The 25,687-nt window shown below is 30.6% G+C and overlaps 3 protein-coding genes and 1 pseudogene across 3 annotated transcripts; 1 reads left to right on the top strand and 3 right to left on the bottom strand.

Annotated features, from left to right (window-relative positions):
* Positions 1-735: 735 nt before the first annotated feature.
* LOC100778862 (protein CASPARIAN STRIP INTEGRITY FACTOR 1-like) lies at positions 736-2,712 on the bottom strand (annotated as a pseudogene).
* Positions 2,713-7,211: 4,499 nt separating this feature from the next.
* LOC100778323 (chaperone protein dnaJ 10) lies at positions 7,212-14,091 on the top strand. Its single transcript, XM_003540471.5, has 10 exons — positions 7,212-7,382; positions 7,518-7,636; positions 8,204-8,263; positions 8,492-8,574; positions 10,035-10,200; positions 10,306-10,435; positions 12,001-12,159; positions 12,263-12,435; positions 13,570-13,650; positions 13,805-14,091. The coding sequence occupies exons 2-10, from the start codon at positions 7,550-7,552 to the stop codon at positions 13,883-13,885; spliced, it is 1,020 nt and encodes a 339-aa protein (XP_003540519.1). The 5' UTR covers positions 7,212-7,382; positions 7,518-7,549; the 3' UTR covers positions 13,886-14,091.
* A 2,797-nt stretch (positions 14,092-16,888) lies between these two features.
* On the bottom strand, positions 16,889-18,359 carry LOC100789696 (aspartic proteinase CDR1). Its single transcript, XM_003539584.4, has one exon. It carries the CDS (start codon positions 18,329-18,331, stop codon positions 16,997-16,999), a length of 1,335 nt encoding a protein of 444 aa, XP_003539632.1. The 5' UTR covers positions 18,332-18,359; the 3' UTR covers positions 16,889-16,996.
* Positions 18,360-21,480: 3,121 nt separating this feature from the next.
* On the bottom strand, positions 21,481-25,426 carry LOC100777788 (protein SRG1). Its single transcript, XM_003540470.5, has 4 exons — positions 25,059-25,426; positions 24,299-24,546; positions 23,870-24,194; positions 21,481-22,108 (listed from the first exon to the last, which is right to left on the bottom strand). The coding sequence occupies exons 1-4, from the start codon at positions 25,320-25,322 to the stop codon at positions 21,866-21,868; spliced, it is 1,080 nt and encodes a 359-aa protein (XP_003540518.1). The 5' UTR covers positions 25,323-25,426; the 3' UTR covers positions 21,481-21,865.
* Positions 25,427-25,687: the final 261 nt, after the last annotated feature.

Raw genomic sequence — 25,687 nt, 5'->3', positions numbered from 1 at the left:
ATTTGATAAATGTTGTTGTTAAAACTTTTAGTGACATAGGCTATACACAACATTTCACCAAATGTCACAAAAACATATTAATAACATTTATTTATATTTGACGATTTTTTTTTCAAAAGTTACGAAAAGTTTTTGACAATATTTTTACTAAGTATTAGATAAAAAATATATTGTTAAAAGTCACAGTAGTACATAAATGCTATAAGATTAACTTAATGGTTAAAAAAAGAATATATGAGAAAGAGGTTGTACATTTCCATAAATCACAGGAGGTATCAATATAAATTGTTTATATGTTAAACAAATATCAACCAATGACTTTGAATTAAAAGCGAAAATTTTCCACGATTAAAAATGTTATTAATACACTTTCATTTAGGATTTCTAAACTAATTTCTAATAATAAGTTATTTTTTTTAACTAATGCTTCTGTTTTCTTATATTTACTGTTTAGGAAACAAAGTTATAAACAAAGAAAAAGAAAAACAACAGTACTTCATTAGTTTAAGTAGAACTAAGTTTAAATTTCTTGAGTCAAAGTTTACGTTTGTTTGTCTTGAATGAAAAAATATAATTAAGAATAAAGACTCTATTAAAAAATGATTGACAAAATATTTAACAAAAATTAATTATTATCAAAATTGATATATATTTTGCACCACCCTAATGGCGGCCCAAAATAAAATATAATATATACGTTATCTCATTAATTACTTCATTCATAGCTGTACTCTGTTGATCAGGATCATATATATCTATGTAAGACAATACCAAGTATATATGTATATGGACTTATACAACAAAACTTGAACTAGTAATATGTAAAACACACGTACATCTTCTAATATCTATATAATTATGCTACTAAGGGTTCCAAACGTGGCCCGGCCCATATTTCTTTTTCTATATTTAACATACTATATTACAAGATTAAGATAACCAGCCGATTATTTATGATACTTTATGCCAATACCAACTTCCCAGCTTCACATAGTGATCGTTACGTTAATTGGGTATGAGCTTGAAAGGAGGCTTTGAAAGAGATGGGGAAGGATCATATCGTCCATAATCTTTTGTGTTAGCCCTAAGAAGCCTCTCGTGGATGGTTCTTACTTCCTCCTTATTCAGTGGCTTCCTTGGTGTTCCCTAGCAAATTGACAAAGCATGAATATAGCAGCTGCGTGTAAACACCGTACCAAATATGTGGAGATGCTAAAGAAATGAAAAATGAAAAAAAAAAAACATCTTTCCATTTTGATGATGTGAATGTGAGAAAAAATAATTAATTTAATTATTTGAGTTTAACTTTTATACATTATATTATGATTTTTAAGATAATTATTGTATAAATAAATAAATTTATATGATTTATAGTCAGATGTTATGGTAAAAAAAAAATCCCATTATTAGTGGTGTATATACTGTTTATTCTATCTAGCTATATGCATGATCATATAATGAAGATTAATTACAGTTTTTTTCATGTTCTTGATCATCTAATACGCTCCACGCACACACACACAAACATACACACATAAGAAAAATAACAAAGAACATTAAATAAATAAGAAGAAAAAGAAGAGGGAAATTATCAAAGGACATGCTGTTTCATTAGATCTTTCAAATAGGGAGGTAATAGATAGGTAGTTCATGAGTTCTGCACCATTTTGTTTGGTACAACTACAAGGTTTCAAGAGAGAGAGAGAGGAGGGGGTGTACAGTGTAGTTAGATACAAAAAACAACATGATTTTTTACTAAGTTAAATTAATATATGCTTTTGAAGAGGGGTGCATGAGGATCAGAAGGGGTAACTTTGTTCTTGAAAACTGGTTCATATATGTGAACAAAACTAATCGAGGAAATGCTTAAAGGAAAGTATGAAACTAAATAAATATATCACGATTACTTGGTCATGCATGCATACCTCTTCGATTGCATTCACATCTTTTGCCAAGTTCTTGAAAGAGTTGGATCGTACTCTACCTGCATATTCTTGAACACAGACCAAGGTAAACTTTTTTGTTAATGTCATCTAACAATTTAAAAGCTTATAGTTTTCATATTATATGTGTGTGTGAATGCAGTATACATAATATAATAATAATGAAAAATTAAATTTCAAAGAATAAAGTTGTGTCCAGTTAATCACATGCCATGCACTTAGTCTTAGAGACTTGAAGTAAAAGAAGATACAGAATCACAACCCCAAACCTCTGAATCTCTGATAGATACACATTAAGTTAATTTAATTTCCACATATCAAAGTTAACATGAGCCAAACAATATCATTGTTATTGATGATATTAAACTTAGTATAATACGAAACACTGGGAAACTATTTATATATCGATTTGTGTTCATATTTGCACCCAAATTATTTTATTTTTAGCCATGCTATCTCTGACAACACGTGATGAGTGACCAAAGGCTGGACCTAGAAGACCTAAAAAGACCCACCTGCAAAAGAAGTTGATAAAAGTGATCCAGATATGAGGAGAAAGAGGAGGGTGAACTTCCTTGAGAAGCCTGAGAGTACCCATAATGATTTGTGCAACAACTTGATATTTCTACGTTTAAGTGCACAAAAACTATGGTGGTGTTTCCTAACTATATTGCAAGGAACAATAAATTTCCCCACAGAGGAAGCCTTTCGAAGAAAAAACTGAAGTTGACAGTTTTATTTTCTTAGAAACAGCGTTTGCACCCCTTTAGTAAATAAATATTCAAACAGAAAAGAAAAGGTGTATGCAGACCACTTTGCTTTTGTTGTGGGCACTAAGTCTAAGAAGTTAGTGGAGTGACATATATTAATTAGAATAATAGTTGAAATTAGACTTTAGTGGAAATTATTATAGACTCCTATACAAACAATCAAATTTTCTAGCGTACCAAACTTTTACTTGTCACTATACTTTGACCCCCTCCTTTGAACTTAAAATAGTTTAAAAGAAACATGGAAATACAATTTCAATATTATTAAAAAAAGATTTTTTTTAATTGTACCCATAAGCTTTACAACAAATCAAATTTTCTAGCGTACCAAACTTTTATTTCAGACTATATTTTTGCCCTATTTGCTTTGAGTTTTACACTAACGATATAAAAGAAATTTATATTATTATTTATTCACAAATTATTACATATAATAAGTCTATTAATTTTTATAATAATTATTTTAAAAGTTATATCTACCATGACACTACTACATATGTAATCTTAATTTTCTTTTGTGAAATACTTAATAGAATGTTGTTAAAAGCCTTTGGTAATATTAAAAAAATGTTATCAAATTATGAACAAACGTTATTAATATGTTTTTGTGATATTTTATTAAATGTTGTATATAACCAATGTTGTTATATTAAAACTTAAAAATATCACAATTTTTTTTTTTAACAACATGGACTATACGCTCATAAAATATTACAAAAGTATATTAGTAATATTTGTTAATAATTTGATGATATTTTTCAAATATTGTTAAAGATTTTTAATAACATTTTTTTTATCAAATGTTAGATAAAAAATGTTGTTATAAATCACATGTATAGTAGTATGATTTTGTATTTATTGACGGTATAGAAATTTTTATATTAAGAATCATAAAAATTAATTAAGCTCTTTTTCTAGACTTAAAAGTACTTCATAAAAGACAATTAAAAATCCATATATGATTGAAAAAGAATACTATTTTTACAAGCCAACACAATTTTCTTTATGAAATTATATATAAGGATTACTCCAGCTCATAAAAAATACTCCCTCTCATCTTAAATATAAGAAAAATGTCATTTTTTTCCTTAGTTTCAAACAAAAAAATCTTAATTAAATTTGCCTCATTTAATGTTATTATTTTTAAAATATGTTTTATTTAATTGAAATTTTAGTTCTAATGATTCTATTTTATTTCTAATACTAAGTTTCAATGAAGAGTATATAACTTGAAAAAATAATTAGTTTTTGGTTGAAATTAATATAATTTAACGCCATCAACTAACTTTCTTAGTTAGTGTTAATTATTTTTTTCTCTGGATATTTGAAACCGAAGAAAGTAATAATAACTAAAGAATGTGTTTGCTGAATCATTATATGAGTTTATAAGTTAGTTTAACAAAAAAATAAACTTGTTTAGCATGAAAGCTAGTTTTTAACTATAATTTTCGTAAGTTACATCAATTAACTTACAACTCACAAGTTCTTAACTTTTTTTTTTCTGTTTGTATCCTCACTGGCTAGTTAATAACTTGAAATCCTTTTTTTTTTACCATTTTTTTATTTTCAAAATTGTTTTATTTTAGATTCCTATACTTGGAGAAAATTAAACAAAATCATCAAATCTTCATCATTTTTTTATGATATATAAAATTTAAAAATTGTCCTAATTTTTAAGATGATGTTATTAAAAATAAATTCAATAAAAGTGATATATGTGTGTGTGTGATGTTTTAGCTAATATCACCAAATATTATTCAATACTTTCAATTGAACCAATCACTTCGAAGGTTTTAGCTTTCCAATTCTTCATTTATATCTTAATTATAAGTTACAGCTAACTTATAGCTTAATATTATGAGTTAACTTATATCTTATATGCTTTAGGTAACTTATAAGTTAGGTTTAATTTGCTAAGCACACCCAAACTATTTATTTACACACAACTATTTGGGAACAATCAATACACAGGAACTTCAGATTTTAACAGAAAATCACATGACCCAAAAACACTTAATTTAGCTAATAACTTCTACATACTAAATCTCATTAGTCCTGTCTTAAAATTAACTTATGACGCCTGTCTGAAAAAGAATATTACTAGTAGTCAATAAGCCGATTGATGATTGACATGATCGATATTAATCATAATGTATTTGGCATTATGAATTTGATCTCATCCAGTAGGCAATGTTTTATATAAGCTCAAATTTTAAAAGGGGATGAAATGGAAAGTTAGAAAGCATGCGCGCGTAGGGACTAGAAGGACATCAATCCAAAGTTTGTGAACACAAAAAGTGATATTAGGTTAGCATTAAATAGTATTCTAAATTGTAGCGCTTCCAATTATCCTTAACCACAACGACAATGCACCAAATAACAATGAAAGGGCATTGGTGGAGAATAAAGATGAGCAATGTAGTATTTTAAATACTCTTGTCTTTTCTACCTCTTTTCTTAAAGTGGTTTTAGCACGTTAATGAGCTCCCCTAATTAAGTCAAGCATTATCTTCTAAGAAGATTCTTCTCCACCTCTCTTATAGATTAATAATTGGTCAACTCAGAAGGACTAACTGGAAGAACACATTACCTAAATTTGGACAAGTACTGTGTGATGGAAACCCTAGATGGGATGGAATATGAATTAGTTATAACAACTTAACTAGGATGTAATTAAATCTTTATTTATCTGAGATTTTAATACAGAAAAATGATATTTTTATTCTGTCTATTGAATTAAAAAGATTATTAATTATGTAGGAAGTTTCTATTATATTGCATAGGTATTTTTAAACATTTAAGTGAAAAATAATAAATAAAAAAAATTAAAGAGAAATTAATGTTTTCATTAATGAGTATTCTATTTTATTAAGTAATAATAAATTAAATAGAAAATAGTTCTTTAAGAGAAAAGAGAAAAGAGAAAATACTTTTAAAATTTAGGAATACGAACTTATGAAAATAAATTATTTAAGTCAAGAAATCGGTACTCATCATTATAAACCATCCATTTATCCATTTATAATAGTACAAGCGCTGTCTTATAAATCGAATCCTCTTCTTTTTTTTATCTGTAGATCAAATACTCTTCAAGTGCATATTCCACATCATCTACTTAAGAGAAAATCAAATTTCGACATTGATCTTGTACAAAAGAGTTTAGATATTGTTAGGAGTGCACTTTGGTATCACTATATGCGGCACTCAGAACCTTCAAATCTTTTCTAGTTTTGATTTTCCCTTTTATTGCTGTCAATCATTTTATCCAATGGATCAGTAACCTGGTGGAGTGCTTCATTACCATTCATCCAGCATGATTCAACTTGTTTTAGTTCTTTGCTTCAAATGGGATTTTTTTTTTTGTATATATCTTAGTGTGGTGTTGTTAATCATTTTTAACAGTGATCGTTTTATTGCCCCAAAAGTAAACGGTAGTCGGAGAAATTCAATGGTGACACGTAAAAAGTATTTCGCACTTTGGATCAATAGAATATGTATAACGATTGATTGGTTAGCATTTTTAAATTAGGAATATGATCTCTTTAATTTAGGTAAATATCTCAAAGTAATTAGTTACCCAAAAGCGTTATTTTTTTTTTACATGATTTGAGTATATTTGAGAACTGTATTACATGGCAGGGAAAATCAATGTTTTTTAGTGCCTTGAAAGTGTTTGAAATGTGTCTTGAATCATAGGAAAAAGTGGGATTACCATCCCCCAACCTTAGGTATCAATTTCATGACAATATGAGAGAAAAAGTATGATTTTTAACATGTTTTTGAGTGATTTAAATGTGTCTTGAACTTTTTATGTTTTAAATTTTTTATAATGTGATTTAAATGATTGGAATTGATTGTCTATGTGTTGGATAATTTTTGGTGATGATATAAACATTTTATTAATTAATATTTATATTATAATTTTAAAACTATTTTATTAAATATATAGATAAAATATATTTTTTGAGAGTAGAATTATAAAATAATTGAATTCTTTTATTATTTCACATTTGAAAATTACAAAAAGTATTTAAAATTAAGATAAGTTAAATCTTTTTTAAAAAATCCAATGGTATTGATCTTGACAAGAAAGTCGGTGGATAAGAATGTACTTGTAAAAATATGTAGGTAATGGTGGTAGTGGTCACAAAACCATGACTGTTATGTAGAATGGTGAAGAGGGAGACATGGAGGAGTAAACAGTGTTAATAATGAAAGGTGGAGAGAGAAAAAATTGAAGAGGAAAAAAAATCCAAATAGGTGTAAAATGTCATTGTATTTGTATGGATAAAGTAAATCCAACAGTTAATAAAATTGGTTCATCACAATCACAAATCACAAATCACTTGAGAAGCTGGTCCACCTTAGTCTTGATATTTTTTAATACATTAAATTTAGTGAAGGTTGAGATTGAAACGCAAGGGATCTTAATTTCGTTCCATCACCGTCACCGTGTCATTTACTATTAGAATTTACAACGCACATGACCACATCACATCACATGTAAGATAAAAAACAGAAAACAGAAAACATTATCATCAACTACATGGTCTCTTGAAAACGACCCGTTTCCTCCCTCGCACGGATCCACCCGAAATCTGAGATTCCTTCGAATTGTTAACTCTCTTTCAGTTTCAAGTTGGAAACTTTTTCGATTTTCGCTTTCTGGGTAGGTTCCATAATCTGTGTCAGCAAACTCTTTCACGATTTTTTTCACTCTCTTAAGTGCTTTCTATTCCATGCATCTAACTAGTTTTTTTCTTTTGTGCTCCCTTTGGGATTTGCTCAATTTGCTTAATTATAGAGGTGTGAATTGTTGTTTGAAAGTCACAAGCAATGGTGAAGGACACTGCGTATTATGACATATTAGGTGTCAATTATGATGCATCTGCTGCAGAGATCAAGAAAGCTTATTATGTCAAGGTAATAAATAATGAAATCAATGCCCTTCACTTTTCTGATTTCTGCAACCAGAAACTCAGATTTGAGGATGTTATTGTGTTATCGGATCTGGTGGAATATTGAATTTGATTATACACCGTATGTTTTGGAAACAATTAGGTAGTTTCATAATTCAGCTTCTTTGTTATTTGAATTTGTATCCATTCTGTGATTGGTGCTACACAATTCAGATAACTCAGCTGCTTTGGTTATTTTAATACTTTATATTTTGATTTTTTTTTTCAAATCTGGAGTAATAAGCCCGAAAGAGTGAACTCCTGAAGTTGTTTAGTGATTTTATTCTGCCTCCAAATATGCTCACCAGACAACATAATTGGTGACGCTAAAAATTATATAGGGTGACTTGTAGGAGAGAGTAAAAGGAATAATGGCTCTCTTCTGCTTATTTTTAGATTGGATATTTAGAAGACTACATTAATGCTGGTATTTTACTTTCTTTATTTTTCCTGACTGAATCTTAAACTTGACAGTTCCTCCTTTGTGTCACCTAAATGACTATTAACCTCTCTCTCTCTGTTCTCTTTGCAGGCTAGAATTGTTCACCCCGATAAAAATCCTGAGGATCCTAAGGCCGCAGAAAACTTTCAGGTAAGCACTAAGATGCCGAGTTTTGTTGGCTTCATAAGACTAAGCAATAATAAAATATTACTAGATTTCATTAACAAAGTTATTTACATCCTTCTTAGTTCTTACTGTTAGATGTTTGACAGTATAAAAAATAGGAGAATTTATACATTTGGATCCCTCCCTCCATTCAGTTTGCTTTATTTTTCTCAAAATGTTTTTCTAAATCTGGTATCCTGGTATCTTTACCAGAAACTTGGTGAGGCTTACCAGGTTTTAAGTGATCCTGGGAAGCGTGCGGCATATGATGAGCATGGAAAGGAGGGAGTACCACAGTAAGTTTATGCGATCTTACATGACTGAAAGTAATTAGCTAATAATTGCTTGCAAGAAATTCATGCTCCATCAAATGGTGAAGTGCTGTCTTTGCTATTCAAAGATAACTCATGTAGGTCGTTATCAGAAAGCAATTTCAGATCTAATTGTTTAATCTCTTTCATTGACTTTTCCTTTTCTTGTCACTATATTTAGTTATTACAGATTGAGACTGGAACTAAAAATATGTATTATTCAGTGAATATACTCTGTATGTTTCTGAATCTGATCAAATATTAGTGTGATTCTAGTCCAGAAAATGGGTTAAGAGCTACTGTAAACTGAAGTAAAAGAAATAACAAGAGGAAAAGGAGAGAGACACTATAGGCACTTAGAGGGGCTTGCTTCCTCACTACCCAAAAGGAAGGCCAAAACTACACTCAATCTTTTGTTGCCCCCCTTTATCTCCACTCCTCTCTTATACTCAACTTATCGGAATTTCACTCTCCAAAATTCACAGACTTACCTTTTTCGTCTATCTGATATCTCATTCCCCGCATGATCGAGCATAGGAAGCTTCCTTGCATGGTCTTTGTTATATTCCTAGTAGTACTTGCCAACCTCATTGGTTGTTTCTTTTTGTTGCAAGTTAGAAAGCAGGTCTAATGAAACTATCTTAATGAAACTACTTGATGATATTTAGTATGTATTTGGATTAGCTTATTTTGACAAAATATCTTACAATCAAAATTTTACTGAGTAAACTTTTGACGAAAAAAACTATTCCTCTCAAAATTAATCAAACCAAGCAAGAATTAGAGCTGCAGAGCTGTTGCTATTAAAAATCTATAATTTGACCTAAGTGTGCCAGTCCTGTGAGTATTTTCCACTATGTTGAGGTATGAAAATTACAGTGGAGACCTAACACACATAGAATCTTACTAGCTGCTGCTAAAAAATCATTTTATTTGATGGATGAGAGAATGAACTTCTCTGTTATGTATCAGTGTTGTCAAATAGCAGCCATGGTGCCTGCCATGGCGGAATGGCATGGCTGATTTTTTGTCAACTGCCATAGGCAATTTGTGAAGGGAAGCCCGCCATGAGGCACAATGGTGTGTTTATATGGTGGAATTAGAAAGACAGAATATATACAAGAGGACAGTATCTCCATCCCATGATTTCAAGACTGGTACCATAATATCCAGATTGATTCTATATATTATCTTAATAAGGAAAGACGAACAATCCTAGCTAATTTACAAGAAACCTAAAAAGTAAAATTAAATCCCTAAAATTAATATATAACATAATAACTCCCAAAATTAGTATCAATCAATCAACCCAATTAAGGTTTGTTTATTTAAGAGAAATCAGCTTATTATATTTAGATGTTTCAAGATGAATCTAATGTAACAGAATGTTTTCATGGATTAAGAAAACCTGCAGAATACACTGATTTTTTTTTTTTTTTATTCAGAGATTCCATGATGGACCCTACAACTGTATTTGGAATGATTTTTGGAAGTGAATTTTTTGAAGAATATATTGGACAACTTGCACTGGCTTCTTTAGCATCTATAGAAATTGAGGAAGACTCACAGGATCCTGAAGTTTTGAGGCAGAGAATTCAAGAAAAGATGAAAGTATTCAGTTTCTTCTAGTTCTTTATGACAGTTTTCCCAAATCCTTTGTATGGCTCCCCCTGGTATGTTGGTAGCTGAAGCTGTTTCCTTGTTATTTAACCGTAGGCTTGGCAGAAGGAAAGGGAGCAAAAGCTTTCAACATTTCTGAAAGATCGCCTGCAACCATTTGTTGATGGTCGAGAAGATGAATTTACAGCATGGGCAAAATCAGAAGCACGTAGTCTTTCTAAAGCTGGTAAATTCCCTCTGTTTATCATGTAATTTTAATAATGTATTATCTAGTGATAGTGACTCTAGAACTTAGAAGTTTCAATAACTGAAACTTTTCTTTATCAAGAATGTCAATTTATTGTCTATGTATGCCAGCATGCATTCTAGAGCTGACCATCAATTGAGAACTTTTTTTAGTACTATTTGAGGTTTTAATATAGAAAGGGCTTGCAATAAATTAACCTGGTTTATTGAAGTAATATATAGTTGTGGTTTTGTATAACAGAAATTTGCTTTAGAGGTTCAAATTATGTTTCTTCAGTTATGAAATATAAATGGTATTATTCAAAGAAACTAAAACACATATGTTCATTCTTTTGTAGTTTAGAATCTTGCAGAATGCTTTATTATGTTTTTACATTATTTCCCACCGAAGGAAAATGTCTGAATACTGTCTAATTTGTAAGCATATCATGCTACCAAATCTGAGTCTGTGATAGTCCTGGCTTTCTGTAGTTGGATTATTAGGATTCTTACTATGTTAAATGTTATGTTGAGCTTGTACTAGTTGTTCAACATTTATGCTTGAATGATGATTTTATTCCATGCTTATACTGTCGAATGAGTGATCCTATGCTTGTTAGTAAGAAAAGACATATTAATCTAGGCCTCATTCTATAGAATCTTAAATGGAGCGTGAAATCCCATTGAGGCTAGATTCTTATGTACTCTTAGAGTACTAAACTCAATTGATAGGGTCTTGGGTATTATGGGGTGTTCAAGTCCCAATTCAAATTGTATGAGATGCTTGCTTAGGGAAGTACTTAAATGGTTTTGTTCTCCCCCTTGATAGAAATTGGTTCAGATTAAGCGTTGAAGGAATAAGTTTCGTTCAGAACCCTAATTCTCAGTCCTGGCCCCAATGTGGTTTCTGAATCAAGAACAAGGCAAAGACAATGAAATGAACACTCCTGGACTTTCGGGAGGTTCAAGTCTCTCCCCGTTTTGAAATTCTTATAAAATTTAGATTGAATCTTGAGCATTATTACTCTTAGAATTTCTCATTCCAATGATGTGGGGTTATGATTCCATATACTCCATGGAATGGGATTTAAATTTTTTTCTCAACGTACCATTGTTATTTTCATGAAATGACAAGTACCCTTATTGAAATTGTAGACAACTGAATTTTTATCTCTTAAATAAATTGTTTCGCCTCATACAACTATACTACCTTGAGTAAAATGAGTAAGAGATAGAATTGGAATTTAGGTTGTAACTAACAACTGCGCCACAAAACATTTTTCACATGACAATTTTCAACATGAGAGGATCCATTTCTCTATATTATAGAGTCTCCACCATGTACTTCAAACACTTGAATTTCATATCTTTATCACTTCATCTTCATCTTATCAGTTTTAATCTCTAACAACAATCTTTAGGGCAAATGATGAAAATATCAGCATGCTGCAAATTAAAAGGATGACAGGGCTATTGTAAAATTCATGTAGGAACACTATGTTTGTTCACTCCTAGTTCTTTTCTTTCCCTTGAATTTTCTTAACTCATTTCTGACATTATTTTCAGCTTTTGGAGAAGCCATGCTACATACAATTGGTTACATCTACACACGAAAAGCTGCAAGAGAACTTGGGAAGGATATACGGTATATGAACGTTCCCTTTTTGGCAGAGTGGGTGCGAGGCAAAGGACACTGTATAAAATCACAAGTAACAGCAGCCTCAGGTTGTAGAATATTTATTGTTATATTTGTGTTGTCTACCAGTTGAAAGGATATGGACATTTCCCAAATTTTGGATTTTCTAATGGAATTTATCTATTTCTGTAGGAGCTGTCTCCCTAATTCAAATACAAGAAGAACTCAAGAAGCTAAATCAAGGAGAAAACAAAGAAGAAAGCATAGTCAAAGCTATTGAAGATAAGAAGGATGCCATGATTAATTCTCTATGGCAAATCAATGTGATTGATATTGAATCAACTCTGTCACATGTTTGCCAAACTGTAAGTTGCAGTATTTACTTTCTATCGTTTAAAAATAACAGTCTTCGCTGATAACTCAGAAATAAAAGTATTTCCCCCTACTTACCTGCTGTGCATGACATTTGTTAATATGCAGTTTTTTGCCTACTTGGAAGAAACTTCAATTTCTAGCTTTTTACCTCATCTTTTTAACCCTCAATTCTAGAAACAACTTAGATCATAGTGCTAGTATCTTTTAGGCTTCATTATACTTTTTTGCCCCTCTATTATGGCCTATGTGCAATTTTCTTCCCCCTAATTTTTTTTTGCTTGAATTTTATCCCCTAATCTTTAATTGTGACAGTCAATTCTTTTAAGTTAATTCCACTAACTATCCCTAAGATTTCAGGAAATTACACAAACACCCCTGCTTTTGTAACGTGTACATTAACCTCCCTTATAGGGGACCATGGTATAATGTTTTTCAAACAATTAAAGAGGTTAGTGCAGAAGTAGAAAAAGCAAGGGATATTTATGTAATTTTACCAAATTTCAGGGGTCTTATTTTTTTAAATTGCTAGAATCATCCCCTATTGTTTCTTTTTTTTCCTATCTTGAATTCACATTTTTTTCTCAAAGCATCCGTAAACTAAACCCCTTAAACTATTTTTAACCCACATTCAATCAAATTCCACCAATCAAAACATTATATTTCATCTAAAAATTTTATAAAAAAAATCTCATTTTTTTGCTCTTTGAAATCGTAACCTCACATCCTGTAAATTCTTCTGCATTTCATCAAATTATCGACTTCTAAACCTTATATAGATTATTTTCTATTTCAAAGTCATCTCAAACATGTAATTATTTGAGTATAAAATAAGGATTTGAGAGTTTTATGTAAAGGAAAAGTGATGGAAGCACTTAATTGGAAAAATTAGAAAACTGAGTAATTTAATTTGAGTAAAAAATTATTGAGCGACAAAACTGGCACATTAGTCTAAATAAAGGGCCAAAAATATAATTATCTTTTACCTCGGAAAGCTATAGGTGGACCATGATCTCTCCACATGTTGAACTGAATGCAATAAAACGGTGAAAAGTATAACATTTATACTGAAATATCAATTAATCACATTACAAGTTTTAAGAAAATGTCTTTGTTATTTTTCTCAGGTTCTTAAAGATCCTAGTGCCTCCAAAGATGTTCTGAAGTCTCGGGCCAAAGCATTGAAAAAGTTAGGAACTATCTTTCAAGTAAGTGATTTCTTATGTTAGTGCATCAAACACTATGTTTCAAATAAATTTTTTATTTCTGATGTTAGTGCATCATACTGATATTTATGATTGCACCAATAAACTGAGACATTTTGTTAACATGTAATAAAGAATATTTCATTTTGCTTCCCAGGGTGCTAAGATTGCTTATAACAGAGAAAACAGCCTACGCAGAGAAAGTGGCAAAACACCAGATGCTGCTTCCTCATCATAGTCATCTGTTCAGTTTGTCTGATATGGTTATGTATTGAGTAGTATTCTTATGACCTTCTGGCTCTCAGTGGATTCTGAACATTGTTTCTTACAGTGCTGTTAGTAGGCATTGTATGTAATTTCACTTGGACTAACCTGCCATAATTACACGCGTTTGTACTTAATTATTATCATCTAGTGATAATTGATCTCATTTTACTCTTTTTACCATATCTACACATATGAGATCTAGTTCCACCGAAGTGAACAACTTATTTTAGAGTGCAAAATAAGCCAGGAAGCCCCGATACACTAAAATGGTCAACATACGTTGAAGGGATATTGCTCCAATACGGCTTGAGCCATTTTCTGATTTTTTAAAAGTTTTATAAATTTTAATATTTTATAGCTAGAAAAGGTTAAAAGTTTAGTCTCTTCAGTCTTTCATGCAAATTGCTTCCCTGGCCACCCAAAAATCCTTCACATGACTGACTTCTCCTAGCACGACGATGGACAACTTCTCTTTTCTCCCCTTTTCTGGAGAGGTCATCATTGTCTACGCATTTTCCGATGAGGTATCTCTTCTCTCAACCTTTGCTGGTGCTGTCTGGCGAGGTCGCATTCTTTGGGTGTTTTCCATTCAAGTGAGGTGTCCTTTTTGATGTGGTTTCTATTTTTGCCCTTTTTTGGTGTTTCTATTGTGTATTTTTGGCTTTTCGCGTCTTTGCATTTCTATGTTCATGGTTCTGCATGTTCTGTTTTCTTTTATAATGCTGTGTTATGTTATTATTATTATTGTGTAGTTGTGTTGCTTGAAAAGAGGTCTACACCTGTTTCACAATTTCTTTTTAAGATTAGTGATAACTGATAAGCATTAGATAAAATTTGAGTGATAGAAATCTGCATATTTGCATTCATGTATAATTTTTTTTAATATTTTTTAATAGTGTATCAAGATGTATTGTATCCTTAATTTTTTTTTTAAAAATTATCATATTTTTGTATCCGTGTTGTATCTCGTATCTAGGATTCATAGAAAATAAGTAATCTTGATTGTTGATATTATGTGTACATATATATAAATTATAAATGAGTTGAAATACTAATTATTAATTTTCTATCATTGAGATAATTTATCTTATCCTTATTTACTTTGAAAGAGTCAAATTCACACCTGTGAAACTCATTATTTGTTGTGCAATAATTTGTACCATGTCAATTTTTTTTTAGTAATGACATAAAATTTATAATATAGTAATTTTATAAAAATAATTAATTTCTTTGAGTTGCCAAATGTCATTTCATTTTTTGTTCTGAACATCCATTACCAAACTTAAAAGAGTATATAGTAAGAACTTTCCATGAAGATGAACTTCTCATTTGGACTTATGATTTGGATGGTAAGAAATCTCTACACCATATTAGAAATGTCGTACATCCAAAATCAATTTGCTATGTATTATGGGAAACTTTAGTTAAATTTGACTTAAAACATACATATGGATTAAGCTCATCTTTCTTTTTGAACTAAATCTCACGTTTTGGAAAATCCTACTAGAAATGTTCAATTTTTCCACAGAAGTGGCAATATATTATTGCTCTTTGATGTTTTCTTCTAGATTTGCAATGCCTAATTGATCTTTAATGACCATTTTCCCTTATCATGTTTTTTCATAAATTTCTTTCAAACTCTTTGGTTTCCTTAGTGGCTTAGTGAATGACTTCTTTGATTCTTAAATCTCGTTTCCTCTTGAAACATACTATGTAACTCGTGCATTCCATTTGTCTTTAATGATATTATAACTCATTTGAAAAGTATCATACTAATGAGTTAAGAATAAATTACACAAGGAAGTTTTTATTCATAGTCATTTCCAAGGTCTTAAACCTTATTACAATATTTGTCATCTCAATGACATGCTCATGCATAGTACATGAGTCATCAAATTTCATCGTGGTTAGCGTACTCATTAATATCCCAACAAGAGACCTATCAATTATTTGAGAGTACTCTTCCACTAATCTCATAAATTCTTTAGTATTTTTGGTCTTGGGGATAGTTGAGTTAATGTTATTTGCGACAATCATTCTCATGAACATTAGATTGAGTCTGTTAGATTTTTTTCAAATTTTATAATGAGTTTTTCCTTTGGTGTTACCAACATAATTAATAATAGTAAACTTCTCTTCCAATATAACAAAATCAAGATCCAAATCATCAAGGTGAAATTGGACTTGCTGATTCTAATAAGAGAAGTTAAGCCCAAATTGATATGCGAAACATGAAAATTCATTAAGTTAGGAATTGATACTACATAATAAAATTTTATTTTTGAGACATAAAACACATGTTATACATACATACAATACATTCAAACAATAATAAATGTATATCGATGTTCTTTTTTAAATGATATACCAACACATGCACAAGAGTCAACATAATAATGCTGATAAAATCACTACTACAAAAATGAGATTTTACAATATTAAATTAAAGGTTTTACAAAGCATTCATTGAGAAGTATTGTTCAGCAAGCTCCTGCACTCTTTGTTGAGGATGTTGTAGAAAATTTCCAGCCATCCACAGCTGAGTTAAACGTTCCTTATCAAACTCGCAATGGGAATAATACACGAAGAGACAAATATAATCCTATTAAATATAATAGTTTAATAGGTTTTCAAATGTCAGGAATTAAATTAAATAAATTCAGTAACATAAGAAAACGAAATGCAAATTAAGTGGCACATAGAAACAAAATGCATGTCTCGAGCCTAATTATTTGAAAAATCATCCAATGCCTATAATGATAGAGTTTTTTTTTTTATAAATTTAACGAGCAATTAATATTCAAAATTTGAATCAAATTTACTAATTCAAATTAATCTTTTATTATTTTCTATTATATTTAATTATTAGCAATTAATAAGTCATCAATTATGTTTGTATATAATAGAATATAATAAATAACAATTCACCTATATATAGTTTATTAGCAAATAATCAAAGAAACGCAATATAATTGTAAGAGAAAAAACCAATCCTTTTATTGAGAGAATAATATAATGAAAATGATAATGTGGGAAACGTTGTCTCATATTATTCAACCCAAGAAAAACAAACAACAACGGATCACTCCTGGGTACAATCTGTGGGCTTAAAGGAGACTGTTTGCTTTACAAGATCATAGCCAACCAAGAGGTTTTGTTGTGCCAAGTTCCCAAAGATGGGACCAATTTTACTTGAACGGAAAGCAAAACATACTACTCCCTCATCCACCTCAATAAAGGTGCTGATAGGATTCAACTCAACATCTGCTCCTTTAAAATGTGCTGTGATCACTGGTACATTTAGTTCATCAGATGATGTAGTTCGGTAGCATAGCCTCAAAAATTTACTTGGATCCTCAACACGCTCTAATTCAATTGCATCTGCTACTGCTGATTCCAAATTTAAGTAATCATCTTCTGGCAAAATAGTGAGTGTTGTACCTGAGTCAATTATGATGTTTCCCTCTCCGCCACTAGATTCAAAGGAAGAGCTTCCAAACTCTATTCTATTATCTCCAACACTGAATGCTTCCAAGGTTAGGAAGTAAAACCCTAGTCCATTTTTTGGGACTATAGGGGTTGAGACAGTGCCACGCCCCGAAACCACAGCTTCATCTCCAAAATTGAGTTTGCTAGACGAGTTAGATTGTGAAAACAACGGTGCCAAACAATAGGAAAATTTTCCACCTATTGAAGAACTCAATTGAGATATAAGAGATACGGGTCCTCCTCCAAGGCCAACTATGCCGGAACCTTCCCGTTGAAAGGTTCCTTTATTGTTGTGTCCGCATCCTATAACGGTTTTAGGAAATTGGACAGAAGAACCATCGGTGGACCCTAAAGTTAGGGTTTCCACGCTAAGATCGCCTTGTGAGTGTGAATTATCACCATATGTAATAGTGTATTCACACTCATCATTGTTGGAAGAGCAAGATGCAGCACTTTGCACTGATTGACAGATATTAGAAGAGCAAGGTAGGGTTTTGTAGGTTTTGGATTGTGAAGGATCGAATATTGGAGTGGTTTGGTTGTAACAGTCTTCACAGGGTTGGCATTGCAGCCAGATAATGTCACTACCCGTGTCAACAATACCCAAGATTTGGAATGGTGGGGTTCCAACTGAATAGCTCATTAGGTATTCACCTTGACTTGCTATTACAGTGGACTCTGCTGTGTTTGTGGAGGCAACTAAATTAGGTTTGTTGAAATGATTGGCACGGTTGATGGAACGACGCAATGCATTAGCAACTCGTTGGAATTGAGTTTCTGTGGGACGATAATATGGTGATCTTGACGAGTCACGGTGGATTATTTCCACACTAAAGCCACCACCGTCAAGGGCATTCAAGAAAGAGATGTTAATGTAAAGACACAGTAAAACAATAGCAAGAGATGAAGAATGTGGCATCTTTGCCATCACTAAGATTGGCAACAAAGGTGTATAAATTAACAACCTCTCAGATTATTTAGAATTGTAATTGCTAGTGCATTCTTAGTGGCTTTTTATAAGATTCTAGTGTTTGTGGAACTATATGGAGGCAAAGATTTTGCAATGATAGAAGTGAATGAGTGGCCTGAAATGTAGTAATTGGTCATTGTTTCATTACCAAATTTGATTATGATATTTCTCAATTAACGCTAATGTTTTGTCAAATTTGAATTCACCCGGTCAAATTTAATTCATTCATTATAAGTAATTTAATAACAAATGAACGCAATTAAGAATTATTGGCTGTTATAATTAATATGCAATTATATACATATATGATTGAATCAAACCTCCTTTCAAAAAAAAATGATTGAATCAAACCTAGAGTAAAAACTCCCACTGCATTTTGAAAATTTGACAATAATAGTATATCCAAATGAGAATAATCTCAAATAGGAAAGTTTCAATTGTCAATCTCTAGACCAATTTCACAAAGATTTTTATCTCACCTGACTATATAAAAATGCTTCCCTTTTATTTTATTTTTCTTAGGCGTCATTCTCACATTTGCATTTGAAAAGCCCAGACACTGTCAATAATGGAGAATTATGACAGCTGGCAATATATACTTGAAATAGATAAATTCGCACACAATAAGCTGATTAGAAATGTCAATAATAATTATTTGACCATTTGAACCAATTTGAAATCCACTTAAATGTTTTACATAGTAAGAATGATATTTGTACAAAAATACATTAAATAACTATATGGTAGATGAAACTAAACATTGAGTAATTTAAGGCTACATCCTTTATTTTTTATGTGGTAGAAGAAACTAAACATTATCTTTGATTTTGGGAAGCAGATGTAGTTTGAATTATGGCATCCCAATAAGCATCGTCCCATTGGTCTTTGTATTTGTCAGGGAATTCAATTAATTTCCTAAAGCAATATTGTAAGAGATTTTCCCTCCACTCTTCCACAGGAGGCAACCCATTTTGTGCAGCTAGCCAATGTTTATAATCAGTCTGTCAAACAAATTTAAAATGGAAACATTGATTAATTTCAACCACAAGAATATTTTATAGTTTTGCATATTAATGTACATATGAATCTAGCAAGGCTGAGCTTACTTTGTCTAGCAAGGTTGAAGAAGTCTTGAGTCTTCAACTTTACTTTGTCTAGCAAGGCTGAGCTTACTCCATGGTTTATTAGCTACAAAAAGAAATTAAAATTGTAATAAGTTTATATTAAAATTTTAATGAACTTAATATTCAAATTGAGAATATATCAACTTGTTTTAAAATCATACAAAATTGGTCAGTTCGATTGGTCTAAGGTCTAGCAAGTGATCCTCTTGATTCTAAAAATTGATTATTCTTAGAATAGGTGAGAACTGGTAAACAATTAATAGAAAATATTTTGTATAGAAATCATTTTGAATTCTTTTCAAAATTCATATTTTTTATTTTTAATTTAATCTAAAATACTTTTAAGATAAATAAAAATACATATTTAAATATTACACATAAGAATATATTATTTTGTCAATTATTAACTTTTTATTTTATAATATATAAAATATAGTTTTTAAAGTAATTTACAATTTTAATTTTTAAATCTTACGTTTAATAATATTATATTATTTTATTACTCAAAATATTATATAATATTAAAATATTAATTTAATTACTACATTTTAATATGTTGAACCAATAAACTATGAATTAATACCTTCACTTCTTTTATTATTGTTCTGATTTTAAAAATATTGAAATTAACTGATTTCCTTATTTGTAACAAAATTTTAGAGTCCAGAAAGTGAACGAAAAAATATAGCTAAGGCTTTTATTGAGGTTTTTGGATGATACTCCAAAGTCCAAACCATCAGTGTCATGTCACTCTGGAAAACTTTTTCAGTTGGATTATCCTTGGCATTAATTGTTAGTATATATATTTCTTTGTTCAGTAAGACCAATAATAGCATATAACTAAATAAAAATAGTAAATAGCAATTTTATGAAAATGAAAAATCACATTGTCTGGCAACTAATGCAAACAGAGTCATGTGTTACAAAGAAATAGAAGGATAAAAAGAAGAAATTAAAGAGACCCACCTGGAAGAATCCCCATTCCTTGCAAGCAAGGTGAAGCTTAGCCAATTCTGAAGTCCCAGATTCTGCAGAAAGCAAGCTCTGCATGTCAATAACTGGAATATCTCAAGACTAATATTAGCTTCTTCAGAGAGGAGCACCATGTCTTCATGTTGATGCTGAATGTATCTTTGTGGAACAGTGGACAAATTTCTTGTAGCCAACTCTTGAACTGATGGTACCAAAAGTGAAGTCCCTGATGGGTTGAAGAACTTTTCCATGGTCTTAGTTTGCCTGAAACACACCTCGAGCCAATAACTGGTAGCAGTCCAAATTATGCAGTTTTATTAATTATGAGAAGTCTTCGATCCAAAGTTAATAACAAGCAAAATATCTATCCCACACTTGAACTACAAGTACTGTTGGAAGATAAATACGTATGTACTATTACAAAAGTATCTTTTAACGTCTGATTTTTCTGTACCAGTCGATTTAGAAATTAACGTGGTGACGCGCCTTTTAAAAAAATTAACTTTTTACGTCGGATTATAAAATTAATCGATGTAGCGATTATAGGCATCTGTTCAAATTTGAATTGATGTGGGAAGTACTTTGATCTATCATACAATAATAAATATTAAGTGAGTATTTCATATACAAAAGTCTCTGTCTATCATTTCTCTTCTTTTTCTCAAGGAGTTTTACTTTTACTATAGGAAGTTTAAGGTTTAAGGCAAATTTAAAAGAAAGTAAAAGAAGAAAACCGAGGAAAAAAATAGCATGGTTCGTTTTTTTTTTTTTTTGGGTACATACCATGGTTCATTGATGCTGAGAGTAAGATAACATCAGTCCAAAAAGTGAAAAAAATCTGAAATCCAAGAGTGAAGTCATCTAGCAAATGGGTTAGGTCCAGAGACCACCTTTTTTCATATATGGGGTCTACTTCAATAATTTGTTATTTTTGAAAGACAAATATCTTTTTCCATCGTGTAGTTTTATAATTGTTGTTTTTGGGGTTTATGAGAGAAAGAAAAAGTAATGTGCAGACAAGTATATATTATTTTATTGAAGCAACTCTAAATAAAGAACACCAAGCATACCTGATACATCTGTTATTTGTAGGCATAACAGCATAAGTTTAAATTTAAAAAGAAAATCATAACTTCTAATCTGAAATCTAAAACAGCAAAAAAACGAACTCCTAAAAATTAAGAAATAAGCACTCCACGGTTGTAGCTGTTATTGGCATATTTGCAACAATAATAAGTGGCTGAGATCCATTCATGACATTTTAATTATTACATAAAATAAATCTTGAAGATAAAAATATGTTAGAAAAATATAAGGCGATCGATCCATTCATGACAGTACCGTAAAACCAATGGCTAGTTTCTATCAACTTCAAATCTTCGATTGCAATGCTCTATTAAATTCTTATGGTATCTAAGTAACACTTTCCATCAAGTTTACGAGCAAATCGACCCCTGAAGTAGTCCTCCATTTTAATTCTTTTGAACCGTGCTGGTGTTTGTTCAGTGATTAAGCTAGCCACAGGACCTACCACCACATCTAGTTCAGGGCTGTGGAATGTTGCAATTGAAAGCCTTTCTATTTCAGAGTTCACTGTTGCTCTGTGCTCAATACTTTGGTATATCCCATTGGTTACAATCTGATTCCCACATAAAACATGAAAACGAACATGTCATGTGATGTTAAACAGCATAAAGAAAACAGAAAAATGCAAAATATCATCATCAATACCAAAACTATATGTTCAAAATTATTTTTTCCCTCAGACTTTGAATTTTCTTATAGTCATATATCATGATGTACTGTTCTATTCAATTGTGTAACCATGAGTAGGAGTGAGCAATATAGATTGACTGAATTTAATGGCTATAAAATTGAACAGCGATTCGGCAAACTGAACTAAAATGCGTATCGGTTGGGGCGAACTGAACTAAATCGAGTTGTCCAGAACTGTTCCAAATTGCTTCGAACTATTCAAATTGTTCTCAATAAACATTTAATTTTGAAGCATATTTTTCACATTTTTCATTCTCATATTTTAGAAGCGATTCAATTTTTAAAAACCGAAGTAAAAAACTAATCATTTCAATTCATTTTTTTATTGACAGCAATTCAATTTTTTAGCGCAATTTAGTTCAATTTGACACCAGTTCAATTCAATTATTTTTTAGCAGTCCTAAGCATGAGTTTAGCTCTAACATTTAATGTTTGTCCATCACTAATTCAATTGTAGCTATTTTATACAACATGCTGCTTTTAATCATGTAAGTGGAATTTCATGACTTGAATTTATTTATAAATTTAGTAGTTATGCATTGTTAATATAAAATACTTTTATACAATCAATTAAAAATTATTATTGTTATGATGTTTAAATAGGGGATACGTGAGTTTAGATTTACAAGTGATTTAATCCGACCCAATTATATATATTGAATTGAATTTTTTAAGTATTTAGGTTAAATATGATCCAATCTAATTAAAATTCAATCATAAATAGATTGGGTGACGAGTCTCATTTTTTTTATTAAATCCAACTCAAACTATATAATTAAATTTATTATTATATATAAATTAATAATTAAATAAAAAAACATTAATTTTTAGTTCATATAATTTATTAAAATATTAAAATTATTAGATAAAATCCGATTCAATCCATACCATTCATGATTTTTTTCTTTTTAAGATTGTTGTTTTTATCTTTATCTTGATTTTGTTTATATTACCTCAAACTAGTAGAATATTTTATTTCTATCTAAAACAAAGTTATCAATGAGAGATGATAAAATATGAAACAAGCCGGAAGGCCAGAATTCCACCATATGGACATGCTATTGCAGCCTACGGTGTCTCAATAGCGGGCCTCCCTTCACAAAATGCTTGTGGTGGTTGGCAAAAAAATCGTCATGCCATTTCGTCATGGTAGCCATATCGCAGCCATTTAATAACATTGATCTAAAATAAAATATTATAGGAGCATTCAAATAATTAATTCTATTTGTTAAATATTATTACAGATTTTTATCTTTTTTTAAGTGTATTTGATCATTATATACTTATAAAATTTTAAATAAAAATAAATTATTATTCTAATTTTGTTTTATAAAATATTTAAACCCATTAATCCAACCCGATTCAATCATCAGATTGGTTTGGTCGGATCTAAAAAAATACACAAATCTAATTCAACTTATCAAATTTTGATTGGATGGAAGATAATCAAATTCGACTCATAAATATCTTTACTCTTAAAATGTTAAAAGTCAATAAATAAATTTATTTATATAGTATGATAAGTTATTATAATAAATGTTGAGCGGAATTCAAAACTTTTTTTACATGGCGAGTAGATAGCCTCTTTTCTAATTAATTATAGGTAGATGAATGGTTATCTTACCTCAAGTATTTCTCCAATGTTGACAACGAAGGCATTAGGTAGGGGCTTAATAGGAACCCACACACCATCTTTCTTTATCTGGAGCCCTTCTACTTCGTTGACATGTAGGAGGATAGTGAGACCTACTCCATCTGAATGGTTTGTGAGGCCAATAACCTTCTCTGGTTGTGGACACGGAGGGTAATAGTTCATCCTCATCTTTTGTATCTCATCTTCAAATAATTCTCTTATTTCCATTTCTTCTATCTTCAAAGCTTTTCCCATCTGGCCAATAATAGCCATGGCTATATTTTTCATGTTGCATGAGTAAAGCTCTAGAGTGTCTCTGCGTGACAAAGAGCTATGAGTAAGCATGCATGCAAGTATGAATATAATGATATAAACACACCCACACGTGTGTGGCCACACACATATATATAGAAATAGAACCTGAAAGGAAGAGGGAGTTGTGGAAATAAGTGGGGAATTCTCGAGTGAGTTGGAAGGGTTGTCATATAGAACATATCGCCCCAATCAAGTTTCTGGTCTTCACTCACTACATATGCTTGTCCAAATCCCTCAATATGTTGTGGAGTCTGCCAAAACTTTTTCTTCTCTGACATTGGAAGGTTGAAGAAGTCCTGAATCTCCAACTTCAGTTTCTTCAGCAAGGAAGGGCTTACTCCATGGTTTATAAGCTACAAAATAGATATTAAAACTCAAATCAACTTATGATTTGAAGAATATATTGACCAGAATTATCTAATTTCAATTCCTTATTTATAGCTAACTTTTTCAGACCAGAAAGTGGAGAACAAATATAATCAACGTTTAGTAATCTGTTTTGGTGATGCTCTAAACAAAATGTCACTCTTGCATATTTCTTCGTTGATTTTTTTTATTCGTAGGAATAAAAAAAACACCTATACTAGGGAGTTTATATATAACAAGTCATGCACAAGCTAGACTTTCTTGGTATTTCTTTGTTTTGTTGATTTGGACCAATAATGGTGATATATTTCCATCATTCTATTTAATCTCAAATAAAAATTTTAAACACATATTTTACATTAAAAAAATAATTATAAAAAAGAAAAATCACATGATCAAACAATTAAATGTATAAATAAACGTTAGTGCATGTGTACAATTACAAACCCACGTTTAAAAAGTAATTGAAGGATAAAAGGAGAAAATTAAAGAGATCCACCTGGAAGAATCCCCATTCTTTGCAAGCAAGGTGAAGCTTGTCCAATTCTGAATTCTCAGCTTCTATAGAAAGCAAGTTGTGCATGTCAATTACTGGAATCTCAAGGCTACTCGTACTGTTAGTTTCTTCACAGATGAGCACCATGTCTTCATGTTGATGTTGAATGTATCTTTGTGGAACGCTAGAGAAATTCTGTTTAGCCAACTCTTGCACTGATGGCACCAGAAGAGAAGTGGCCAATGGTTTCGTGTTGATCTCTTCCATGGCCTTTGGCTAGCTAGAACACTGGGGGTCTAATGTCCTCTGATGTTCTTCTCAATGTAATAACGAATAAATAGAGTCTTCTTTCCACGCTCTCCAAGAAAAGTTTTTTTTCTTTTTAATGTACCCTGGCGGTATGTTATAATTATAAGACAATATTATCATAAGAGCTATTCACATGAAAGGTTGAAAACATTTCTAATATTTTATAATTATTATAAAAATAATTTTTTTTTATTAAATATAACCATCTACGGTTAAATAATATAATTAAAAGTCTTTTACAATGTCAACATATTTATTAATTTAGACACACATATATACATATATATGAATTGTTTGTCTTTTTATTTTTTTACAACAGTGAC

Source organism: Glycine max, chromosome 12 (genome assembly GCF_000004515.6).
Source record: "Glycine max cultivar Williams 82 chromosome 12, Glycine_max_v4.0, whole genome shotgun sequence".
In the NCBI taxonomy this organism is placed as follows: domain Eukaryota; kingdom Viridiplantae; phylum Streptophyta; class Magnoliopsida; order Fabales; family Fabaceae; genus Glycine; species Glycine max.
The sequence above is the reverse complement of the archived record's forward strand: the minus strand, read 5'-3'. Positions and strand labels throughout refer to the sequence as shown.